Source organism: Mirounga angustirostris, unplaced genomic scaffold, assembly GCF_029215605.1.
Source record: "Mirounga angustirostris isolate CCGP_5_RB_7025 unplaced genomic scaffold, mMirAng1.0.hap1 SCAF_4, whole genome shotgun sequence".
NCBI lineage: Eukaryota > Metazoa > Chordata > Mammalia > Carnivora > Phocidae > Mirounga > Mirounga angustirostris.
The window spans coordinates 70,011,406-70,033,068 of record NW_026991712.1 but is presented as its reverse complement, the minus strand read 5'-3'; the positions used below and the strand labels follow the sequence as shown (position 1 = coordinate 70,033,068).

The following is a 21,663-nucleotide window of genomic DNA, read 5'->3' as shown; positions in this document are numbered from 1 at the left end:
TTTTTAAAAATGTTAACTAGGGAAATAGTGTGAATTAAGAAAAAAGACACCATTCTTCTTTATTTTGATGTTTGAGAGATAACACCCTTGAACTTCCATTAGAATACTAATTGTATATGTAGCCCTGATATCTGTATGAACAGTATAATGTCATGGTCCTTTGGCTTCTCCTGTTAGAGTGGGTGGTAATATTTTCTCCTTGTGGGTTTTACCATTCGTTCTGCCTAATTCTCTACCTACCTGTAGCATCTGATTAAAATGTGGATGAGCAACATGTCTCGTTTGTTGTATTGGCCATGCTGGCAGATCGGAGAAGATCATTATGAATCTCTGGAGTGGGGTTCTAACTGCCAAAGTTAGCCCAGTGTCCCCCTTCGGGGGTAATGGGAATGCTGTGCCTAAAAATAAGAGTGGCATCTGAGAATTGGGCACAAGCAGCCACATCTCTGCCCTACTGTTTGGCACTTGGGAGAACATGCTACAGGAAAAGGGTGTACTTTTTGCATTCGTTTTGTAATGTCTGATTTATTCTTTTTTTTTTTTTTTTTTTAAAGATTTTATTTATTCATTTGAGACACAGATACAGAGAGAGAGAGCAGGGAGAGAAGCAGAGGGAGAGGAAGAAGCAGGCTCCCTACTGAGCCAGGAGCCTGATGCGGGGCTCCATCCCAGGACCCTGGGGTCATGACCTGAGCCAAAGGCAGATGCTTCACCATCTGAGCCACCCGGGCGCCCCTGGTTTATTCAGTTCTTTATGTTGCAGTGCCAGGTGGTGCCATATAGCCAAAGTGGCCAGTGTTCATGTTGAGCTTCTGTGATGAGATAACGTATTAGCTAACTAGAGTTCTTTTCCATGTTACTGGCAGATCTTAATTCAATCCATAAAACTCAGTAACCCTTAGATTTTCAATGATAATTCTTGACTGCATGATGAGTCTCCCCCACCCCGAATATATTTAATATATTAAAAATGGATTTGGCTCGTTCAAGAGGTTTTCTATTCTACATTTCCTCCCTCCCTCCCTCTCTCCCTCCCTCCTTCCTTCCTTCCTCCCTCCCTCCCTCCCTCCCTCCTTCCTCCCTCCCTCCCTCTCTCCCTCCCTTCCTCCCTTCCTCCCCTCCTTTCCTTCCTTCCTTCCTCCTCCTTTAAATAAAGGGCGGCAACCCTGTAGCTGTCCTCAGGACAGGGTTCTGATGTTACTGGAAGGCTACCCAGAGATGGCCCAGGTAACAGAAGACATTCACTAGGACAGGTCCCCGAGGCCTGAAGGGCACGCCAAAAGGCCAGGCGAGCACTGGACTCTTAGGGAGATCTCTATGAGGAGGTTAGATCCCTTCAAGCCAGGTCCAGGACTCAGAGGAGGGCCCTGGAACCAGACGGGTGTGGCTCCCGTCTTAGCAGTGCCACTTCCCGGGCTGAGTGTGTCACCTGTCTGACCCTCAGTTTCTTCATCCTTGGAAAGTTTGATTGTAAAATGTAAAGGCGAGGCATGTTGAGTTGAAATATACTCTATCTTTTCTAACTTTCTTTGTTCTTTCCTAAAAATTTAGCATAGTAAATGTACTTAAGGAGTACCTGATGCTAGAAGAGCTATTTAAGGTAACAATTTAGATTAAATTAAATGTCTTAGAGGTGTCCCATCCAGTAACTTTCAGAGAACTTAAAAAAAAAAAGCCTATTAATTTGTCATTGAAATCCTATGTTTGTTGTTCAGAAATAAAATAGAATCCCCTCCCCTTCTCTCTTTCTCTTCTCAACTCTTCTTTCCCTTTTTCAGGCAGAAGAGTGGGGTGAAGAATTTATGGGTGGAGTTGAGGAGCTGGGATGGCAAGGCATCTGCTTGGCTGGTGGCTCAGCACCTGCAGGCTGACTGGCCGGGGGCCCAAGGGTGGGGGTGGGGGGCAGGTAAAGGCCCTTGCTCCCATCCCACCCGGATGCTCTCTGCCCCAGGTCGTCCTGTGGAGCATGTCTGGCGTTGCGGCAGTCTCCCAAGTGCTCCCGGGCCTTGGCCTTCACCTTCACCTCGGCGGCTCTGACCGCCTTCGTGGGAAGGAGTTGGTGGGCCTTATGTTTACTGTCTGCGGTGCAGTTTGTCTCTTTCATCATTAGCTTTTTCTGTTTGTTCTGCGTTTTATTCCATTCTAGTTTAGCCATTGCATAAATTTTAGTCTAAGGACTTTATTTTAAAATTTTTATTTTGTTTTGTTGGGTTAATTTTACTTGATGATGTGTCACATTTTATGTTGCCTTAATTGACACTTTGAGCTCTTAGTACTTTATATTGTCTCTTTTTTCTTTTGCTTCTTTCTCTTTTAAGTTTCTTTTTCATGGTTTAAAAACTTAGAGGAAAATCCTATACTCAAGTTGAGAGGCTTGATGCTTTTCTTTCCACCACCACTGGGCCCTTGACCCTCACAGCTTATTACAGTTTTCATTATGGCAGCCTGGATCTTTTAGAATTGCAATACACCACAAACGTCCTGTGCCAGGAATGTCTCTCTCACTTCCATCCATTAATTTTGATTCTTTATTAAAAAACCTTTTGAGCATATAAAATACAAGGATATCTTTCAATACCTTTTACTCTTCTTCTAAAAGATGATAGTATGACATTTTGGCTTGAGTCCCTGCACACAAATCTGATTAATGTTCACGACCTAAGCCTCAAGGTTGATTTTTCCCAGTATGAGGAGAATCTTCACTAGCTCATCCCATCTGAAGTGTCTGTCTGATTGAGGACTCCCTCCCATTGTCCAGACCTTCAGTAACCATATTCTCATCACATGTGGTTCATTTTCAAACTGCTTTTCTTCTTTTGAGGACTTAGATCCTTAGGCTGATGCTAATCCTTTAACTGCATTCTGTTTTGCAGTAAGTCAGGGCAGCTAGCTGGATTTATAGTAAGTTCTGGCCCTTGGCTTGTTTAAAAACCTGTACTCGGGCGCCTGGGTGGCTCAGTTGGTTAAGCGACTGCCTTCGGCTCAGGTCATGATCCTGGAGTCCCTGGATCGAGTCCCGCATCGGGCTCCCTGCTCGGCAGGGAGCCTGCTTCTGCCTCTGACCCTCCCCCCTCTCATGTGCTCTCTCTCTCTCATTCTCTCTGTCTCAAATAAATAAATAAAATCTTTTAAAAAAATAAAATAAAATAAAATAAATAAAAAATAAAAACCTTGTACTCATTCTCACCAAAAAGAATTAGTTATCTCTGTGCTGTGTCTTAGGTGGAATGAGTTCATGCCACCCCATTTTAAGTCCTGCCATGTAACCCTTCATTGTAGACCCTTACAGTCAGAAGCTGACTACGAACCCTTCCGTAAAGGGTATGGAATGTCCTCAGCACGTCCCTCCATATGACATGTATTCTCTGAAGACAAAGTTTGGGTTCTCAGAGTTCTCATCAAGATGGCCTGTGCTTTGACCACACTGGGGGCAATTATAGCACTTTAGAGCCTGGTCTAGCAGTGGTGACCGAAATGTCACTAAGCTATGGACCCTGAGCGTGTCCAGCTGCCCACCTGTGTGACCCTGCTCTCACGATAAAATGTGAAATGGAAATCGAGCTGGTGAAGGGACAGCGGCCCTTCAAACTGCTGGCACCATCCCCAGAAAAATGTGCTGCTTGTCTCGCTTCAGGAGTTGATACAGAAGGTGGTTCTGTATCTCGGTCACACCAGCAATGATGGGAGATAAGGCTGAGGAAATGAAAGAACTTGAGGAGGAGGGAGGGGAAGTATAGCAATGTACTGGTTTTGAAAACTTGCTAAGTCTCCTTCTATTTCGTTAGCATGTTAGTCCTATTTTACTGAGCTTCATAGGTCTTTCATCATAAAGATAGAATCTCTGTGGGGTTTTCTTAAATGAGTTAATGAGAAAAGCACTTTAGAGTAGCGCCTGGCACATCATAAGGGCTGTATATGTGTGTGTTGTCATCGTCGCTGTTACTTGGGCTCTTTAGTTAAATCGATCTGTTAAAATTGATAAGGATCATACCTGACCAGGCACCAGGAAAACAAAGATAAATAAGACCTACTTCTTCCTCTTTTCTGAGCTTCAGAGATGGTTGGAGAAAGACATAGACTCACACACACACTCAGGTACACACACAGCTTTGGTTTGGGTTCATTGCGGGAGTGCAACCCCCATACTGTGTGTATTTTAAATATCCCGTGTGTGGGGTCCACCAGGTGACATGTAGGTGGAGTGATCCAGAAAAGGCTTCTCCAAATGAGTGATGGCAGTAGATGGAGCGGGGAGGGAAATGGAGGTGGAAGAGATAGGTGGACCCGCTAGGGAGTAGTTCTGCGTGTCTGCAGCATAAAGGGTGGGTGGGGGGTTTGGGGTGTGAGAAAAGTAGACAAATACTGTTGCCAGTTGCAAAAGTTGCAGAAGGCCTTATATGCCAATGCAGACTCTCAGGCATTATTGCACACGGGATTGGACTTCAAGCCGAATGGTGCTGTCAGCTTTACACTTCAGCTGGTCACCATGGTGACTTGTGCAGGGTGGGTTGGGTTGGTTTGGTTTGGGTTTGGGTTTGGGTTTTGGTGGCAGCGCCATATCCCTGAACTAGGAAACGTGGGAGGCAGAGCAGGTTCAGGAGAGGAGTGGGGGCAGACATGATTTCTCCAGGGCAGAGGCCATTTAGGGCCGCAGTGAGAAAGCGTTCCCCGCACGGCCCCGGTCTTCCCTGTGGTCCTCGCCAGCAGGTCACTGCGCGGGGGCCAGCATCACCCGCTCCCATGAGCAGCCATCACGGCAGCTGTTGGGGCTTCTGTGTCTGCGCCGGGCTGCTCGGCGGCCTCATTCTCAACATTGGAGTGTCAGCTTAAGGGAGGTTTCTTATTAGTAATATTCTCTTATCCTCAATGGGAAGAGCTGCCCTGTTTGTGCCTTCCAGCTTTCCAAGTTGTAATTTGGGAGAGGACTGTTTGTATAGCTGTGTTTTGGCTCTGACATTAGAAAAGACTAGCTTTGAACCAGAGAGGTTTAAATCATGCCGATGGAGGTGGATTTTCCCCAGCAGCCTCACAGTGGGTCACCCTGCCTGTGGGTCCCGAGGGTGACGAGGCGGCGGGGGGACGGAGGGGGGTTGTGACGGCTGAGGTGGGAGATGACACCTGCCTGGACTAGCGCGGTGGTCCTGGGCTTGGAGAGGAGTGGCCTTTGGGATTGTGGGCTGGTTTGTTCTTCCAGCTTGTGTCGGGGACTGTGGATAAAGGACCTTCCTTCTGCTCGTGTTGCTTAGAGGAAATGATCTGTGGTGAAGTGGGGTTCTGAGTCTGCGGTTGATTCAGCCCGAGCGGGTCTGAGCCACGCCAGAGGATTTGTTCCCAGCTGTTTGTCTTCCAGATGTGCGTCCATACTGGCCGTTTGTGTCAGACACTGCCAAAGCCTTCATCCACTATCTCACTTAAACCTCCTAACGAATCTTGGAGGAAGATAGAATTACTAACCTCATTTTACAGACGAGGAAATGGAGTGGCTTGTCCAGGGTCCCAGACAGACAAGGTTCTACGTGACAGAGTCGGAACTTGAACTACGGTGTGTCTGACCCACATCAGTGCTCTAACCCACCATTCTGTATTACACCTCATTGGTTAAAAATTCTGACTTTGGTGCTTTTTGGGGGGCAAAGCAGTTTTCATATAACACTTAGTTGAATAGCCAAACGAGCTTGTTGCAAAACAGTAGCAAAGGCAATTTAATAATTAAAGTAACTTCGTCTTGTCCTTGATTGCATCATGTCTTCGGGCGGACACCGAGGATCTTGTAGCTTTTTTGACTTCTTGGCGTGTTTTTGATTTGTATATTGGTGTCATGAGAAGATGTCAGCATGGAAATGCTTGGCTGTCTCTGAGAGGTGCTAACAGTGCAAGGTCTAATGAGTTCAGAAATCTTTCAGGAATCAGATCTGGGAGGAGTGCTTCCCTTGGCCACAGGCTTTTTCCCCCTAAACATTTGGAGAGGTCTTGTCTGACTTTTAGCAGCCTTGGAGGTTCTACGTAGTTCATTCATGGGAAGGGCAGATGGAAAATCATTAGCACTTCTCTCCTTCAGCAAATTGATATCTCATCAAACCTGGGCTCTGGTGGCTTTAAGACAGTAAGCCTTTTTACTCCTATAGGATAGTTCACACAGGGTGCAGTAACCCCACTAAATTAAATTGTGTACTTAGCTCCGGTGCAGAGGGGTCACCGTGAAAAGCACCGGCTGCCGACTTAACTTTACCTGGCAGTGGTTCAACTCTGTGACAGGCCTACCTCTGATTTAAACAAATTTGAGAAATATGTAAAGTTTTGGAAGCAGTTTTGCACTGATTTGATAAAAGAAACCACAAAACACTGCAGCGCAGGTGTTGAGAATGTTTGAAAGCTGATTGAGGGAAGCAGATGGCTTTAGTCAGTGGCATCCAGCCAAAAGAGCAGGTGCTGGTCATGTGACCGCTGGTTACCAGGGTAATCTGATTGCTCTTGGCGTGCAGATGAAAGGAAAGGGGCCCAGCGTTCAGCTGTAGTATTGTATAATTTGTGGCAGTTAGAGCGGAAATAAATGCTGGAAATGGAGCCTCATAGTAGGGGAGACTTCTGTCCATGTGTAGCGTAAACACTAGGACAGTTGGATGAGGAACTGTTGTATGGATTTTTTTTTTAATTTAAAAAATATTATTCTTTCCATGGATCTTTTGGGGACTTGAAGTTTTTAGGACACTGCCTTTTTAAAAATTTTAAATAAAAAGAACTCTTTAAACCTAACTGCCGTTTGCTATAATCTTGAATTCTTGTAAGTTACTTCCTTATGTGGCTATTTACTATGCTAAAATGTTCACAAAATAAAAACAAGCTCTGAGTATTTAGAAATAACTAGTTTAGGATTACCAAATATTTTTTTTACTCATGACAAAAGTACATTTTAGGTGGGTGATGGATACTTTATTATACTAACATGCTTTCGAAATATTTTGCATGACGTGTGCTTTATTGAATAAAAGCATAGAGATGTCTTGGTGTCTTTTGTAGTAGCTGAGGCTGAAAAAAATGCTGTTTAATGCATTCTGTCAGCATACTTTTCTGGAATTTATAAACTTCAATAAATAAACTTTTTAAAGGTGTTTGAAATACATCTTTTTTACCAAATTTGTTAGAATTTAGGCTTTCTAGAAATAGTAAATATAATTAGGTGAATTTAAATGTTGGATAATGTGATAATGTTAGAAAACCTTGGGGCTGGTTTGGAAATTGGAATGGAGGTAGCATTAAATGTACACTCTAAAAGAATGTCAAATAAAGGTTCTAAAGGTAATGGTAAACTTAAAAATTCTTTTTTTTGAGAGTTCATTCATGTCTTTTGACTTATGTAACATTCAAATCCTATTAATGTTTGACAGAAACATAGTATGGAACATGCACTTTAATTATTGGGGTCGCTTTGCTATATTTTTGTATTTCAGAGACCTAGCTTTTGAAAGAGAGGCTGTTGTGACTATGTTTAAAAAAAAAAAAAATGCCTAGCACCAACATAAAGCTTATTTTAAATGAAGAAGACAGCATTAAGTAAAATTATGTGGAACAGGAAATTACCATATATTTTGTTATATTTTAAAAGGCTGTCATTGGATAATAATGTAGCTGGATGACATAGTAGAGGACACCTAGTAGTGTTGGTTATGAAAAGGACTTAAATAGGAGTATTTAAAACTCTTTGCAAGAGACACAAAGAAATGATCATTATAGTCTAGTTTTCCTTGACATTTAAAAAAAAACAACATTCTGTACCTTAAAAACTTGATAGCAAAACTACTTCTTGATCTGATTTTTCATTATGGCTTTGGTATATTGGCAGGGATTTTGCATTCTCTAGAAGAACAAATGTACTCAGTGTGGTACTAGGAGTTTTTGCATGAAATTTCTTTTTAATTAGGTCAGATATTTGCCAAAGGTCATCAGTGTGGGGTTTTGCTGTAAAAACTTAATTGAGAGTGCCATTTAACTATAAATGGCCAACATGCATCGATTTATCAGTTGTCATTGATACCTTCGGGATATTAATGTGGGAAATATAAGGCATGGGGCATGTGGAAAACCTCATTAAAAAGTGAACACTAAGTGATCCACTTTGAATTCTAGTAATAAGAAACCTGATTCAGAAGCAAGTGCTTTGAAGAAAAAGGTCAACAAGGGAAAAACAGAAGGTTCTGAAAATTCAGACTTAGACAAAACGCCCCCACCATCTCCTCCTCCTGAAGAAGATGAGGACCCAGGTGTTCAGGTAATACCGTCATTCTGATCCCGAGCCTTGGTTATTTAGCATGGGTAACTTTAGCCGCATATCAAGTACACTAGACCTCCCCTGTCTTTGTTATAGAGCTGCTTTAAAGGTGGCTTTATTGTTGTCTGGAACGCTAGATCCATTATGGTGAGAGCTGGGGGCCAGCACGAAATTAAACCCCTGACTTCGTGGTTTTTTCATCTTTGACCGCGTGATAAAAAAACTGAGAATCTTCATTTACTTCTGTAAATGTATCTTTCAATGTTGATGTATGTATTAGTGTTAACATAATGTTGATATATGTATCATGTAAAGCTGCTTTCACATTTCTGCTTTTCTCTGAAGTTTGGTTGCTTGTCAATTCTTTTATTTTTCAGAATAAAAATAATCTGTAGCTTGTCTTAAGGTTTCTGACATTTGATGGCCAGAGTTGAGATGTATAGTCATGTAATAATAAAGTTTCTATGAACAAGTTAGTGACTTTTTTGGATGGCAACGGTGCAGAACTTTTCAGTGTTAGGTTCTCCTGACTTTTGGAGAATTTTGTAGGAAGCAGTTGAAAAACTGGAATAAACATTAGGAATTTAGATTCTTGTGTGTAAAGCCCACTGCCTTCACTGATTGGACTATAAGGTAAGTTAAAAATTATTTCCTTGTTACATTCTCTGGAATCATGCCAATATGTTCCACTGGGATGGCTAAGAATGTCACTTTAGTGAATGACATCTAAGTTATCAAGGAACAGTTACTGGAGTCCTGCTCGAATAGGAAGTCATCCCCTAACAGCCTGCTTGCCTTTTTCTGAGTGTTCAGTCCACACTAAGTATTTGCTACCTATACCTCTACCAATTTGCTTAAAAGTTAGAAAAAAAAAATGTGCCATTTGCAGCTCTCTTCTAAAGAATTTCAGATGGGTTTGGTTTTTTGTTTGTTTGTTTGTTTTAAATATTTTATTTTTAAATAATCTCTGCACCCAACATGGGGCCCGAACCCACAATCCTGAGATCAAGAGTCACCTGCTCTTCCGGCTGAGCCAGCCAGGTGCCCCTGTTTGTTTTTTAGTAGAGCTCCCTGATGTCTATAATGTCATGGAATGGCTTAAGCTAAGAGGGCCTGAAAGGGAGAGGAAAGAGAGAGTACCTGTGAATGAATGTGGTTTGGTTTGGTTCCGTAACTAACTTGTGATGCCTCTGGCCGTTGGGGTGAATTTTGTAATTTCCTTTTACACATCACTGAAAAGATAGGAAAGGTAAGTAGACATCTTTTTTTAATTGCTTAGGGACTTTTAAACTAAAGTATTTGAATGATTTTAAATTTTATTTTTATGCACGAGGGTGTTTTTTCCTGCATCATGTTTGCTTAAACTAGGGCCTTTATGGCAGTAGTATTTGGACAACATTAAACAGATTTATTCACAGGTCAAGAAAATTCCATTGTTCCCTCATAAATAACGCCGCTGTTTCTTAAAAGCATTTGTATTAATAGAGACTCGGTTGGACTTTATGAAATACTAATTTTTTTTTCCTTCTGCATTTCAGTTATAGAAGAAGGCTAATCTATTCAAATGAACAACAGTACATCCTTTCTAATTGGCTAGTGCATAACTGTTATGGGTTCAGTAGCTCATACAAGCAACCACCCAAGGAGATCTGACTTTGAAGGCAGGTCTTTCTCTGTGTCCCTGACACAGGAAGTGATGCTGATTGCTGTTTGTTGTTTCTTCCTGTAGCATATGCATAAAGAGCTTACAGTTCTTGAGTTCTGCAATTGATTTGTTTAAACTAGTAAATGCCATATAATGTAAACTCAAAATTGTATCTCAAAGTACTACAACAGAGAGATAGTGGAAACACGTTTAAGTCTTCTCTTTGGTATAGCCGTGTTAATTATGTGCAACTTTTCTAAAGCAATCGAAGCTTAACAAGTTGACCTATTATTTTAGTGTCAGTTCAGAAGTTTTGAGTTATGACTTATTTTATTTTTTTAGATTTTATTCGAGAAAGAGAATGAGCAGGGGGAGGGGCAGAGGGAGAGAGAGAGGGAAGCAGATTCCCCATTGAGCAGGGAGCCAGATGCGGGGCTGATCCCAGGACCCGGAGACCATGACCTGAGCTGAAGGCAGACGCTTAACTGATGGAGCCACCCAGGCGCCCCTTGAGTTATGGTTTAAATGGAATGCTTACACTTTGTTTTGAGTCACCGAAATCTTTCAAATAATGACAACAAGATGAAAATACAGATTAGTGCATTTCAGTTTAAATTGATAAATGAAATACAGATATTATGCCAAATTTTACAAAATTAAAATATTGTTCCTCTTTTTTTTTTTTTTAAATATTGTTCCTCTTAACAGCCCTTTATAGCTTAAAGAAATTGACAGTTGAGAAGTGAGGGGTGGTTAAATGGGTACAGGAGCAGGAGTTACTCTGGATCAGCTTTGGGAAGAGAGAGGGGAAGCTGTGCAAGGTAGCCTGGCCTTGTAGCCTCAGTGCTTTCTGATTTTTTTTTTTTGGAAAGGTGGAGCTTAATCATGATGACTTTAGTCCTACTAATTTCATTTGGCATTCATATGTACCATGCACTGTTCTAAATGCTTTAAATGAATTCCATTGTGTGGTCTAATTCCTTTATGTGATCTTCAAGTATGCTTATGACGTAGTTAACTACCATTAACCCCATTCTGCAGACCAGGAAACTGAGTTCCACAAAATAACATGTCCAAGGTCACGTAGTGAGAACCAGGGCTAATTCAGATGCTCAGCGCTCAACTCCAGGGTCCACAAGGTCAGACTGCCTTCGGTGGTGTGGGGAAGGGTCACAGATGGCAGAACCCCTGCTGATTTTTGTCCCCCCTGACCTGGAATTGGTTCTGGGCGGGGCTGACTAGGAGGGTCAGAGGAGGAACCTCTGGTCTAGGTTGCTACTCCTGCTGGTCTGAGCCGTTAGGAAGTCCATTATTAAGATGTTATCCCACAGACCTTGAGTCAGAAAGGTGCTTTGCACCCCTCCGGTCACAACCGTGTAGGGCTAAGAGCTCATAGTCTCCAACAACTTATTTGATGGTCATATTATACTGAGTTTGTGTTGTGAGTCATCTCACATCCTGTCTTGAGAGCAGAGAGAGCAGAAAAGTAATAAAACAAAATGAGGGTAAAGGTGCTGGGCTTCCTTGGTTCTGACTCGAGCCACTAATGTCCTTGCTTGTTCCTCCCCAGATCTGCATGGTGGGGTGACTTGCCTTTCTGCCTTACTACTGACCAACTTTAAAATTCACGAGTCTCTTTTTAAAAAGTTTTATTTCATAGTTCTTAGTAAAAAGTTCGCTAGTGTTACTTTTCTCAGTATTTTTATTCTATGTGCTTCATGAATTCATTTACAAGCTGTAATCTTATACTTATCAGTGATTTAAAACTTACACATGTCATTTTATAGTTATGTTAGATTTTTATCAAATACACATATTAATGAATGGTTATTTCTCCTCATTTTTAATTAACTGACAAAACTAATTCTTCATCAGAAAGGTCTAACAGTACAGAATTATTTTGAACAGAAAGTGTAAAACTCCTCCTGCTCCATTCACTTCACTCCCTAGAATCAGTAGTTACTAACAATTTGTTGTGTGTCTTTTCAGTTTTTTTTGTTGTTGTTGATTGAAAACGAATACACATATATATGTTCATTTTTTTAGGAAATATTCATTGAGTCATAGAGAAATAAACAGGACATTCAGTGTCCTTGAGTTTATGTATTGATGATCCACATATACAAGATATGCACAAGCACTTCTGTTACCTTAAATAGAATTAGAAGTTACTTATTATTATGTGACTTGCTTTTTTTAATTTTATAATTTATCTTCCAGATATTCTAAGATCTAAAAGTTTGGGTCTAAAAAACTATGGAGGTATTTTGCAGATATCTGAAGATATGTACCTTACTAGAAGTGCAATTGCTAGGGTCAAAGGGTGGGCCTGTTTTAAATTTTGACAGACATGACCACACTGTCCTGCAAAGGTGGATTGGGTTCCCTTTTGACACGGGGGTGGGAGGGGATCTATTTTACCAATAGTCTTACTAATACCAGCTATTGCCAGGATTTTACATTTTAATCAGTGTGGTAAAAAATTTAACCAAAAGAATAGAGTTAGTTTTTGTAGTCATTCATTATAAATTCTGCCATTCAGTCCTTCATCTCTTCAAAAATATTCAGACTATTGCCAAGATTAAAATGCAAACCTTTTATTTAAATGGCCCTCTGAAATACTATTTCAGTATTTATATAGAACTTCATAATTTGCAGATTATCTTCTAATGCCTTCACTTTTTTGGACCTTTTATTAGAGAAAAAATTTTAAAACATACAAAAGTAGAGAGAATAGTAAAACGAACTCCTATATACCTGTCACCCAGCTTCTATATTGCTTTCACTTCTGAGTAAAGAATCAGTTCTGTCATTCCTTCCATTGCCCAGCTGAAGGTCTGGTAGCTGGTGGTGGAGCCTCGGCAGCCCCCGGCGGCTGACTCCAGATTTCCCCCCATCTCCATTATGTTCATTGCCACTGTGGCTTCTTAGGTGACTTACAGGGTTAAACTCATCAGCTTTTCTTTAAGATTAATTAAAAAAAAATCCATATATCTTACCATCTGAAAAGTTATAAAGAGCATCAGTGATGGCTTTTTGAACTTGCTTTGTTGCGTTTTTTGTTTTTTGTTTTAGAAGAGACGTTCCAGCAGGCAGGTGAAGAGAAAGCGATACACGGAAGACTTGGAGTTCAAGATTTCTGATGAGGAGGCAGATGATGCAGACACTGCTGGGAGAGACTCCCCCTCCAACACCTCGCAGTCGGAGCAGCAGGTCAGCCGCCTTTCCGTGTGGTACTCATGTGCCTTGGAGAAGGTGGCCGAGAGATTTCATAGCCAGAAGCCTTGGGCTCTGAGCCGGAGAACATTCATCTACTGTTGGCTCACGTGCTGTGGGCTAGTAGTTGTTCAGCAGTATCTTTTAGAAAGCCCTGTTTGCTGAAATGTATTTTTATATAAGCCTGTGATACGTAATTTGACACAGTTTTGGAGAATTAATGGTCTATGTTGAGGAAGAGTCAGAGCAAGGATGCAAGGAGGCGGCTGAATTTACCTCTGAAGAATTCAGGGCTCTAGCTTCTGGGACTTTAATAAGCCACTCAAGCTTGTCTCCTGCTGTTAGGCACCGTCAGAACCCCTTTATGAAATTACTGCCTTGTAGTACCCAGCAGGGCATTCTTTATTCTCTGTGCAATGTAAATGATGGATAAAATAGTTTGTATAAAATATGGGTAGTAATGTAGGATGGATTATTGTAAAGATCTTTTTTTTTTTTTTTGCCCTTTTACCATTACTGTACTTTAGTTAACAAACTGGTAACCCATTGAAAAGTATATTAAATGCAGTTTTTTACTTTATTTGGTAATTTGTGCTATGTTAAGTTGTTATATAACGTTTTATGTGACCAACATAGATAAAAGCTGCCTACAATAACAGAATGATGAGTATATTTACCCCATGGATATAGATGAGGAAAAGTTATATTTTTGACTGCTGTCATATGGAGATTATTTTCTGTTGGCAGCTGGAGTTTTTGAATGTTCTCTGGCTTTAGGGACCCATGCTAGTCCACGTAATTAAACCACATAATCATGAAGTAATAAACACATATCTTCCTTTTGCCTTTCTGGAGACAGAGAGTCTTGTTCTTTTCAGTCATATTTCTCACTGGTGACTTTGTACCCAGTAATTTAAAGGGTATGAATTAAAAGGGGATGGATGTGCAAAGGGGATGATTTCTTATTTTTATAGCATGGAATGAAATGATTTCCATTTGGACTGATTTATTCTACTTTTTTTGTTTGTTTTGTTTTGCTTTTTTTTTTTTTTTTTTTGCTTTTGTTTTTGTTTAAGGAATCTGTTGATGCAGAAGGTCCAGTGGTAGAAAAAATCATGAGCAGTCGTTCAGTAAAAAAACAGGTAAGCACCATTTGGAGTGATCAAAATCTGTGGTGTATGTCTGACTCTTAAATTATTTTTTGCTTTATAATTTCCTTTAAAAAATTCACTATTGTGAAACAAAACTCTGGTGATATTTCTAATCCTGTTTGATTTATTAGCCAAATATAAAACTTTGGGATATTTAGCCCCAAATGAAATTGAAATATATCAAACAATCAGTGCTTTATTTACCCCATTTAGAGTAGACAAGAAACTCAACAGTCGCCAAAGAAATGTATAGGGCTTTTAGAGTTATAGGCTGCCTCTTTCATAAATATTATTTATAAAAATTATAAACATGAATTTACCTCTCATCTCCCTTAGGAAAGTTCCCTGCCTGCCCCCGCCCCTGCCCCCGCCCCAGGATGGAGGTTTATCATTTTAGTGAGTAGGTGTTTTCTCATACTTTTCATAACATTCTTCATATCCAGTTAAAATATTCATTAATATCTTTTTTTGTCAGTGCAAAGGTGAAATACAGAACTGTTTTCAGCATAATTTCTTTTTTTTAAGATTCTATTTTTTTTTTTTTTTTAAGTAATCTCTACACCCAATGCGGGGCTTGAACTCACAACCCTGAGATCAAGAGTCGCATGCTCCACCGACTGAGCCACCAGGTGCCCCTTCAGTGTAGTTTTTGAAGATAATATGACTTTCTTTAGTATGATTTCTTCAGAATTAGTCAAAATTTATGTTGATCTGCAAAGGTGAACTCTTAAATACCTGTCACTAGTCTGATAACTTTGTCACTGAGGAACACATATCCTCTGTGACAAAGCAGTCCAGTAACACCATATTTTCTTTTACTGATCGAGATTCCCCGTTTCATCCCAACCATCTCCCTCTTGCCCAGTTGGAGAAAATGTTTTATTTTGCTTGAAGAATTACATAGTCATCGAGATGCATCTCTGTATTCTAGCATACAGTTTCCAGTGTCCCTAGAAAGTGGTGTCCTTTAGATATAGGGTGCCTGTCTTTCAGCTTGAATCATTGTCAAATGCAGTTCTTTCTTTTTATTTACTTTCCAGATAGGTGGGAGTACAACCTCATTGTTTTGATATGTAAAATCAGCTTTTTTTAGAATAAAAACGTAAGACATATACAAAATATAATTTCCCATTGAGAGAGAGATGTGGAGGAATCCGGGAGACCCCAGGCTTATCAAATAGGGAACCTTTGCACTTCAAATGCTACTGTCTAGAAACCCTTGAAAATGGTTTTAGACCAGCAGGGCACTTCTCTTTACCTTTGTTGCAGTACTGTTTGCTTTTCTATTGTGTTATTCAGAGTATGGGTTTTTATCAGAATATACAGCTCTAGTTCGCAAGAAAATAATCAAGAATGACATGTAAAGATATTTTCAAATTGAGTGTGGGGGATGGGGGGGAGATATGGAGTGGCTATCTGTTGACTTTTTGAACGTGATGACTTCCTCTCTGATGAATTAAATGATAAAATTTCAACCAAATTTCCCACCTGTTCAAGCAGAAATGAGCACTATTTAACTCATTGGAGAGGTTGCGTTTTTGTCCTGCTAATGACTCTGGAACTGTTAATTTGTGAATTATAGATATATGGTAAAATTTAAATACTTGACATGCTCTAAAGAATAATCCCCTTCACTGAATTGAAGTGACTTGGAGTAAAGAGCCTGTGGTTTGGATGCGATGTTTAATTTTCATCCAGTTGATAGTGCTTCAGTAGGCATACTCGGCAGGTTTGGGGGTTGCACATTATAATTAGCTCTGTTACTCAGAGCTACTTAGACTATGCATTATGTAGGACATTGCGTTTTCTTTCTGCTTTGCCCACTTTACAGCTCTTTTTCTTTTCTCATGACTCTTAAAAGGTAGGTACCCACAGTTAGGAATAGGTATTGTTACCATTTATAGACGGCTGGGGTTATTTTATCATAGGAGGTTAAAAATCACTGTGTTTTTATGTGAGGGTGGAGTATTTGTTGAGTTGGTGGTGAATTTTCAGACGGAGGTGAATGGAAAAATTGCTCTGGAAGAGGAGGTATGCCTTGAGGTGTGATTTAAAATCAGGACGAGATATAGAGCTCATTGAAGTGCTTGTACACGACTGGTATTTCATAAAGTGTGGTAAAAAACCATCAGAACATTGTAAACATGAGCAGGTACTAACTTTTTAAACTGGTAATGTTCTTGAAATAGTTACTTTAGTTAAAATCAGCTTTATTAACGTTGGAGCAAAGTGTGGCAAATAGAAACAAAAGGAAATTTGAGATCTTCCTGTGGATTCTAGCTATGCCTACTACCATGAATAGTTGAAGAAGTAGCTGTGAGAAGGTGCCTTTATTTCCCCTGGCAGCGCTACAGGAACTCGCTGTGAGCTCTCAGAGCCTACCCTACATGGTGCTAACACATGGTGGGGACTCAGATAATGGTTTTCAGAGTCCATTGAACTCATCACTGTAGCCTGAGAAGCATTTCCCATTGTGATGGAGTCATGCAGACACAGAGCTCGTCTGGCCGAGCCTCCGTAATTCAGCGCCTCGTGTTCAGTAGGGATGGCCCAGGCATGTATGTCGTTCTAAACTCACATTCATGCATGTGAGACCCAGTGGAAGGGATGTAGTTGATACTTGTATTTGAATTTTGAGGTAGATTTCAGAATGGACTTTTGGATTGTACAGTGGTTAATTTTCTTTTGTTTTCCACATTTAGCCCATCATGTAGCCCTTTCTGCTTGGAGCCATTTGTCCTTGGGGAATAATAATTCAAATTCTTTTTGTATTGGAAGGTCAAAAATAGTTTTAAAAGTGAATTCTGACTATATTCCCTGGAATTCTTTTTTTTTTTTTTTTTTTAAAGATTTTATTTATTTATTTGACAGAGACACAGCGAGAGAGGGAACACAAGCAGGGGGAGCCAGAGAGGGAGAAGCAGGCTTCCCCACGGAGCAGGGAGCCTGATGCAGGGTTCGACCCCAGGACCCTGGGATCATGACTTGAGCCGAAGGCAGACGCTTAATAACTGAGCCACTCAGGCGCCCCTATTCCCTGGAATTCTTTATTTTTCTTTAAGTTATCCCATATATTTTCTTAAGAGCTAATTTTAAATTCCAGGCTATTTGTTTTAATCCTCTTCAGCTGAGCCCACTAATAACAACAACAAATAGTATGTAAAGCAGGCAAAAACTCTTCATCAAATTTATTATGTCCTATTTCTCCATAAGTGAACTATAACTTGCTATCTCTGGTTAGAGTATAGAGTAGGTTGGGTCAGAAGTAGGAAGTGATTTGTAACTTTGCTTTATTGATACCTTTATCAAGGTGCTTTCTCTTTCTGTTGTCAATTATTTAACATTTTCCCTTTTGGCACTATAGTTTAGCTTTGTTTCTCCAGTGTGGCTGCTTAATTTAGTAATAGAATGCTTAGGAAAAGTCATTATTTTAGGCTATAGGATTATCATTACTGGATTGCTGTTGTAGAATCCAGGTGGCCAAAGGAGTCGATTTTCTGGTTCCTTTGAACAATGGGAACAAGTATGGCTTAATATGTTTGGAACTTTAAATTTCATATGAATAATAAAGATTTTCATAGACTAGCTTTGGAGTCTAATGAAGAGATATACCCATTTCTTTAAAATATTCTGTTGAACACATAACATTACTTTAGAGGGCTCTCAAATGTAATAGTAGTTGTCTAGAAAATAAATTTGCTGGTTCTTCATGTGTGTGCACGCACACGTGTGTTCAGAGTCAATTGTTCATTGGTTATGCCCATTATAGACATGGGGGGAGTTGTTGGGGCTGTTTCCAACTATCACCAGAGGCTGGTCAAACTGCCATTTAGTGAATAATTAAAATGGTGTTCCTGAGGGCTTGTGAATTCACATACTTTTGTTAGTTGTTTTGCTATTAATAAAGCAGAAGAGGTCGGCAAGATCGTATTTCTGTGAAACAAAAGGTATAAAACAGCTCTACTTAGAGTTCTAGGGGCAAGGTGATCCAGTATGTGTGGTCACTTAATCAAAGAACAGCTTCTAATCCAAAAGAAACAGGCCCTGGTAGAATTCTACACCAGCTCCCAGTGCTACTACAGGAAGCCTTGGAACCTAATTGCTTCCCCTCAGACAGTTCTAGATTCTCTTGTTAGGCATCTCCACGGCAGGTTCCTAGAGGAATAGCTGATTATGACAAGAAAATGGGTATTGATGAGAGCCAGGGACAGATAGTTCATGGCTGTGAGTCAGAGCTTTCTGGCAACAGGACTCAGAATGAAAACTATCCCTATTGTTCCAGAGTTGATCCTGTGTGCCTTCATACCCACTTGGAAATTAATGGGCCGGTGAGACTATTTAGAATGAGATGGAAAAGACAGTATAGGAGGAAAGATTGGGAAGAAGGAAATCAGGAAATAATAGAGCATAGAAATTATAAAGCTTGCTTTTTTTGTTTTGTTTTGTTTTGTTTTGTTTTGTTTTACTACCTCAAAGATAACGTAATTTTGAAACACTCTTTCTGAATTGAAAGAAATACAGTTAGCACCCAGAGAGTAAAAAGGGTAGACCAGACATTTGAATTCCATTCTAGAATTGAATTTCATGATAATGCTATGACAGGTGTCAAAAAATCTAGGCTCATCCTGGCTTTCCCTTTACCCTGGTTGTCTTCTGTCTTGTCTTGGCCTTTCTACTGGAATATCCAGTTCTGTGCAGAGATAGTGCATTTCAGAATGACTGCTGAAACGTGTGAGTAGGAGGAGTAACATTGGGGCTCAAAAAAAGTAAGGTGGGGCTGGATAGATTGTCACTTGAATCGACTAGAATTTATCTCTAAATTAATTCCAGGTTTATGTTGCTGGCTCTTGAGGGTATCTGGCAAACATTTCTATTCCTATTTTGGACAACCGAAAGTTTGGGATATTGATTGTGTTCTGTATATATTGGTTAAAAAGCTGTTTATGGTTATGACCGTTTATAGGTCATTAGGTTAGAGTTAGAACCAGATATTAATGGGCTTTGACTGCACTCTTGAATATCCAGTCTTCTAATTGCTGATCTCTATCCAGGTGGAAAAAAACAGTTTAAAATTTAGGTTCAACTGATACATGTGAGAGCTTTAAAGAAAAGTTTAAGTTCACAGTCTTTGATAGTAGTTTGAAGATTAGGGATCGAGAGAAATTGTAGCCTCTTTGAGCAGAGCCTGCGCCAGCCTGTCATCCAGTCTAGTCTTTTCTCCTTTGTTTGTCCTCTGTTCCTACTTGCCTTAATTTTCTTCGCAGCATCTCTGAGGCGGCTTAGCCAAGTGTGACCCTCAAGGCAGGCTTGGGTGCTCTTGTAAGAGTGTAAAAGCAATCCCTAAACATCTGTAAGTGGTGTTTACGTTTTACATCCCTGATTTATCTGATCAAATGTTCAGGAGAAAATGACATATTATGACTTGCTTAACAGCCTAAAACCAGAAGAGAAAAAAATATTGAAAGAGATACTTAAAATATCATTTGAGCGGTATCTTCTGCACGCACGGCAGTAGGTGGGATCAAGGGAAATGGTGTAGATAATCTTACCACCAAACTCTTGATTTGGCTGATGCGTATCACGATTTTAACCTTACCTAAATGTAGTAGTTGGAGTGTTAATTTTATTTGGCTGCTATGTGTGTGAGACATCTTGTCTGAGAGATTTTAATTGTACCATTGAGTAAAACTAAAACTGTGAATTGTGATGCACTGATATTACAGCATAAGAACAAGGTTTAGTTTTATATGGTTTCTTGTTTAGAGTTATTAACTATATGGAGGAATAAATGTCTTTTAAATATTTTAAAACATTACAAAACCCACAATGTAAAGTTGCCACGAGGCAGCCAAAAATAATACATATGGCATTCAGGAGAGCAGTTGCTAATTGGCTGCTGCCTGAGAAAATGGTACACTTGGCGTCTCCTTAACACTGTGGGTTTGGCAGAGAGCCAAATTTGGGGTCAGGTTGTTGTGAATGAAGCTGCATGTGGTTAGGGAGGAGTTAAAATGATTCATGTCTTAGAAGCTGTAGCACATCGAGTAGCATGCATGGGCCTAAGCGTGTTAGTCTTCATCTCCCTGGCCTCCTACCAGTCACAACGTGCTCGTCCTTAACAAGAACGTCCAGCACTGCCTTTGTCATTCCTGTTTTGTGTTCCTATGGGAGTAAATCATTACTTTTGGAATATTCTAGTAGTTGGTTTTAAGCATGTGCCTGAAATTTTCTTTTGTTGCAGAAGGACTCTGGAGAGGAGGTAGAAGTTGAGGAATTCTATGTGAAATACAAAAACTTGTAAGTAAACAGTGATTTTTTTCTTTTAATCGGGATCCCCGATTAAATCCTAAATAAGGATTTAAAAAGTAATTGGAAAAATGAAAAAATAAGGGGGAATTGGGAAATTTTGGTATGATTTATTTAGTGCTTTGGAGGCCATTGCCTGCTAACTTTTTTGCCTTTGAAATTTCATGAATTTAATTTTCCTGGAAAATGAGTAATTGGTATAAAAGTTGACTAGCTTTCATGTATAACCAAGAAATTCTTTTTAGAAGGGATAAAACCTCATACAATAATAGAAAAGTGAGTGAAGTAGTATTTGCCTGTCCTCTGAGAGTGAAGTTTACTCTCTGAGGCCTCTCTCCCTCCTCCGCTTGAAATGAGATCTCTACTATCAGGCGAAGGCTCTAGAAAACCGTGACATCATTCACATTTTGAAATGCGCTCAGCTGTGATTTTGTTTGTCTGTTTTTGATTGGTAAATTTGAATTGTATAACTTTTAGAAAACTGAATTGAAGAACACAGTGAGTTATTGTTCTTTATTGTAGATGTAGGACCAGACACATTTTGACGAGGCAGCATAGTTGTGAGGATCAGTAGTCATCCTGCTAAAGAAGTTTGTGGCCTTTTTCTAGTCTAAGCAACAATCACAGAACAAGGACAAAAATCTTCATGGATGATGTAAAAATTAAATTAAAAATGTTCAAGGCAAGGAGCTCAAGTACCATATTTAATAGGTTCTTGAGTTTAAAGAGAGGCTTCTGGGAGCTGCTGTCAAAACAGCCTAAGAAAATTTACCCTACTCTTAGAAGATGAAAGCATCAGGCCCATGGTTTCTGTCATTGTCCTTTGTTGCAACTGGCACTGTGTTAATAAACTAATATAGTTGTGAAGTTTTGTGAGCAAGACCCTTACCAAGTGAAAAGATGAAAAAGTCTCTTGTCAGTGTTATTGTGGAAGTTCAGTGAAATACAGAATACAGTGATAAAAAATGCTTGGTCTGTATTAGGTGGGTGTTGTCATCATTTTATACTTAGAGCACGATGAGTTGTACACATGTGGAAATTATACATATGACATGATTTCATATATAGTCATTTGAGGG

At 39.9% G+C, this 21,663-nt stretch overlaps 1 protein-coding gene across 7 annotated transcripts in view; it reads left to right on the top strand.

Moving 5' to 3' along the window:
* Window positions 1–21,663, top strand: part of CHD7 (chromodomain helicase DNA binding protein 7) — a 188,773-nt gene that overhangs the window by 110,036 nt on the left and 57,074 nt on the right. For all 7 annotated transcript variants that reach the window (XM_064588285.1, XM_045896506.3, XM_045896500.3 and 4 more), the window contains 4 exons: window positions 8,125–8,266; window positions 12,987–13,124; window positions 14,204–14,269; window positions 20,520–20,575. In XM_064588285.1, the coding sequence (XP_064444355.1) occupies window positions 8,125–8,266; window positions 12,987–13,124; window positions 14,204–14,269; window positions 20,520–20,575 (402 nt within the window). The remainder of the gene's footprint in view (window positions 1–8,124; window positions 8,267–12,986; window positions 13,125–14,203; window positions 14,270–20,519; window positions 20,576–21,663) is intronic.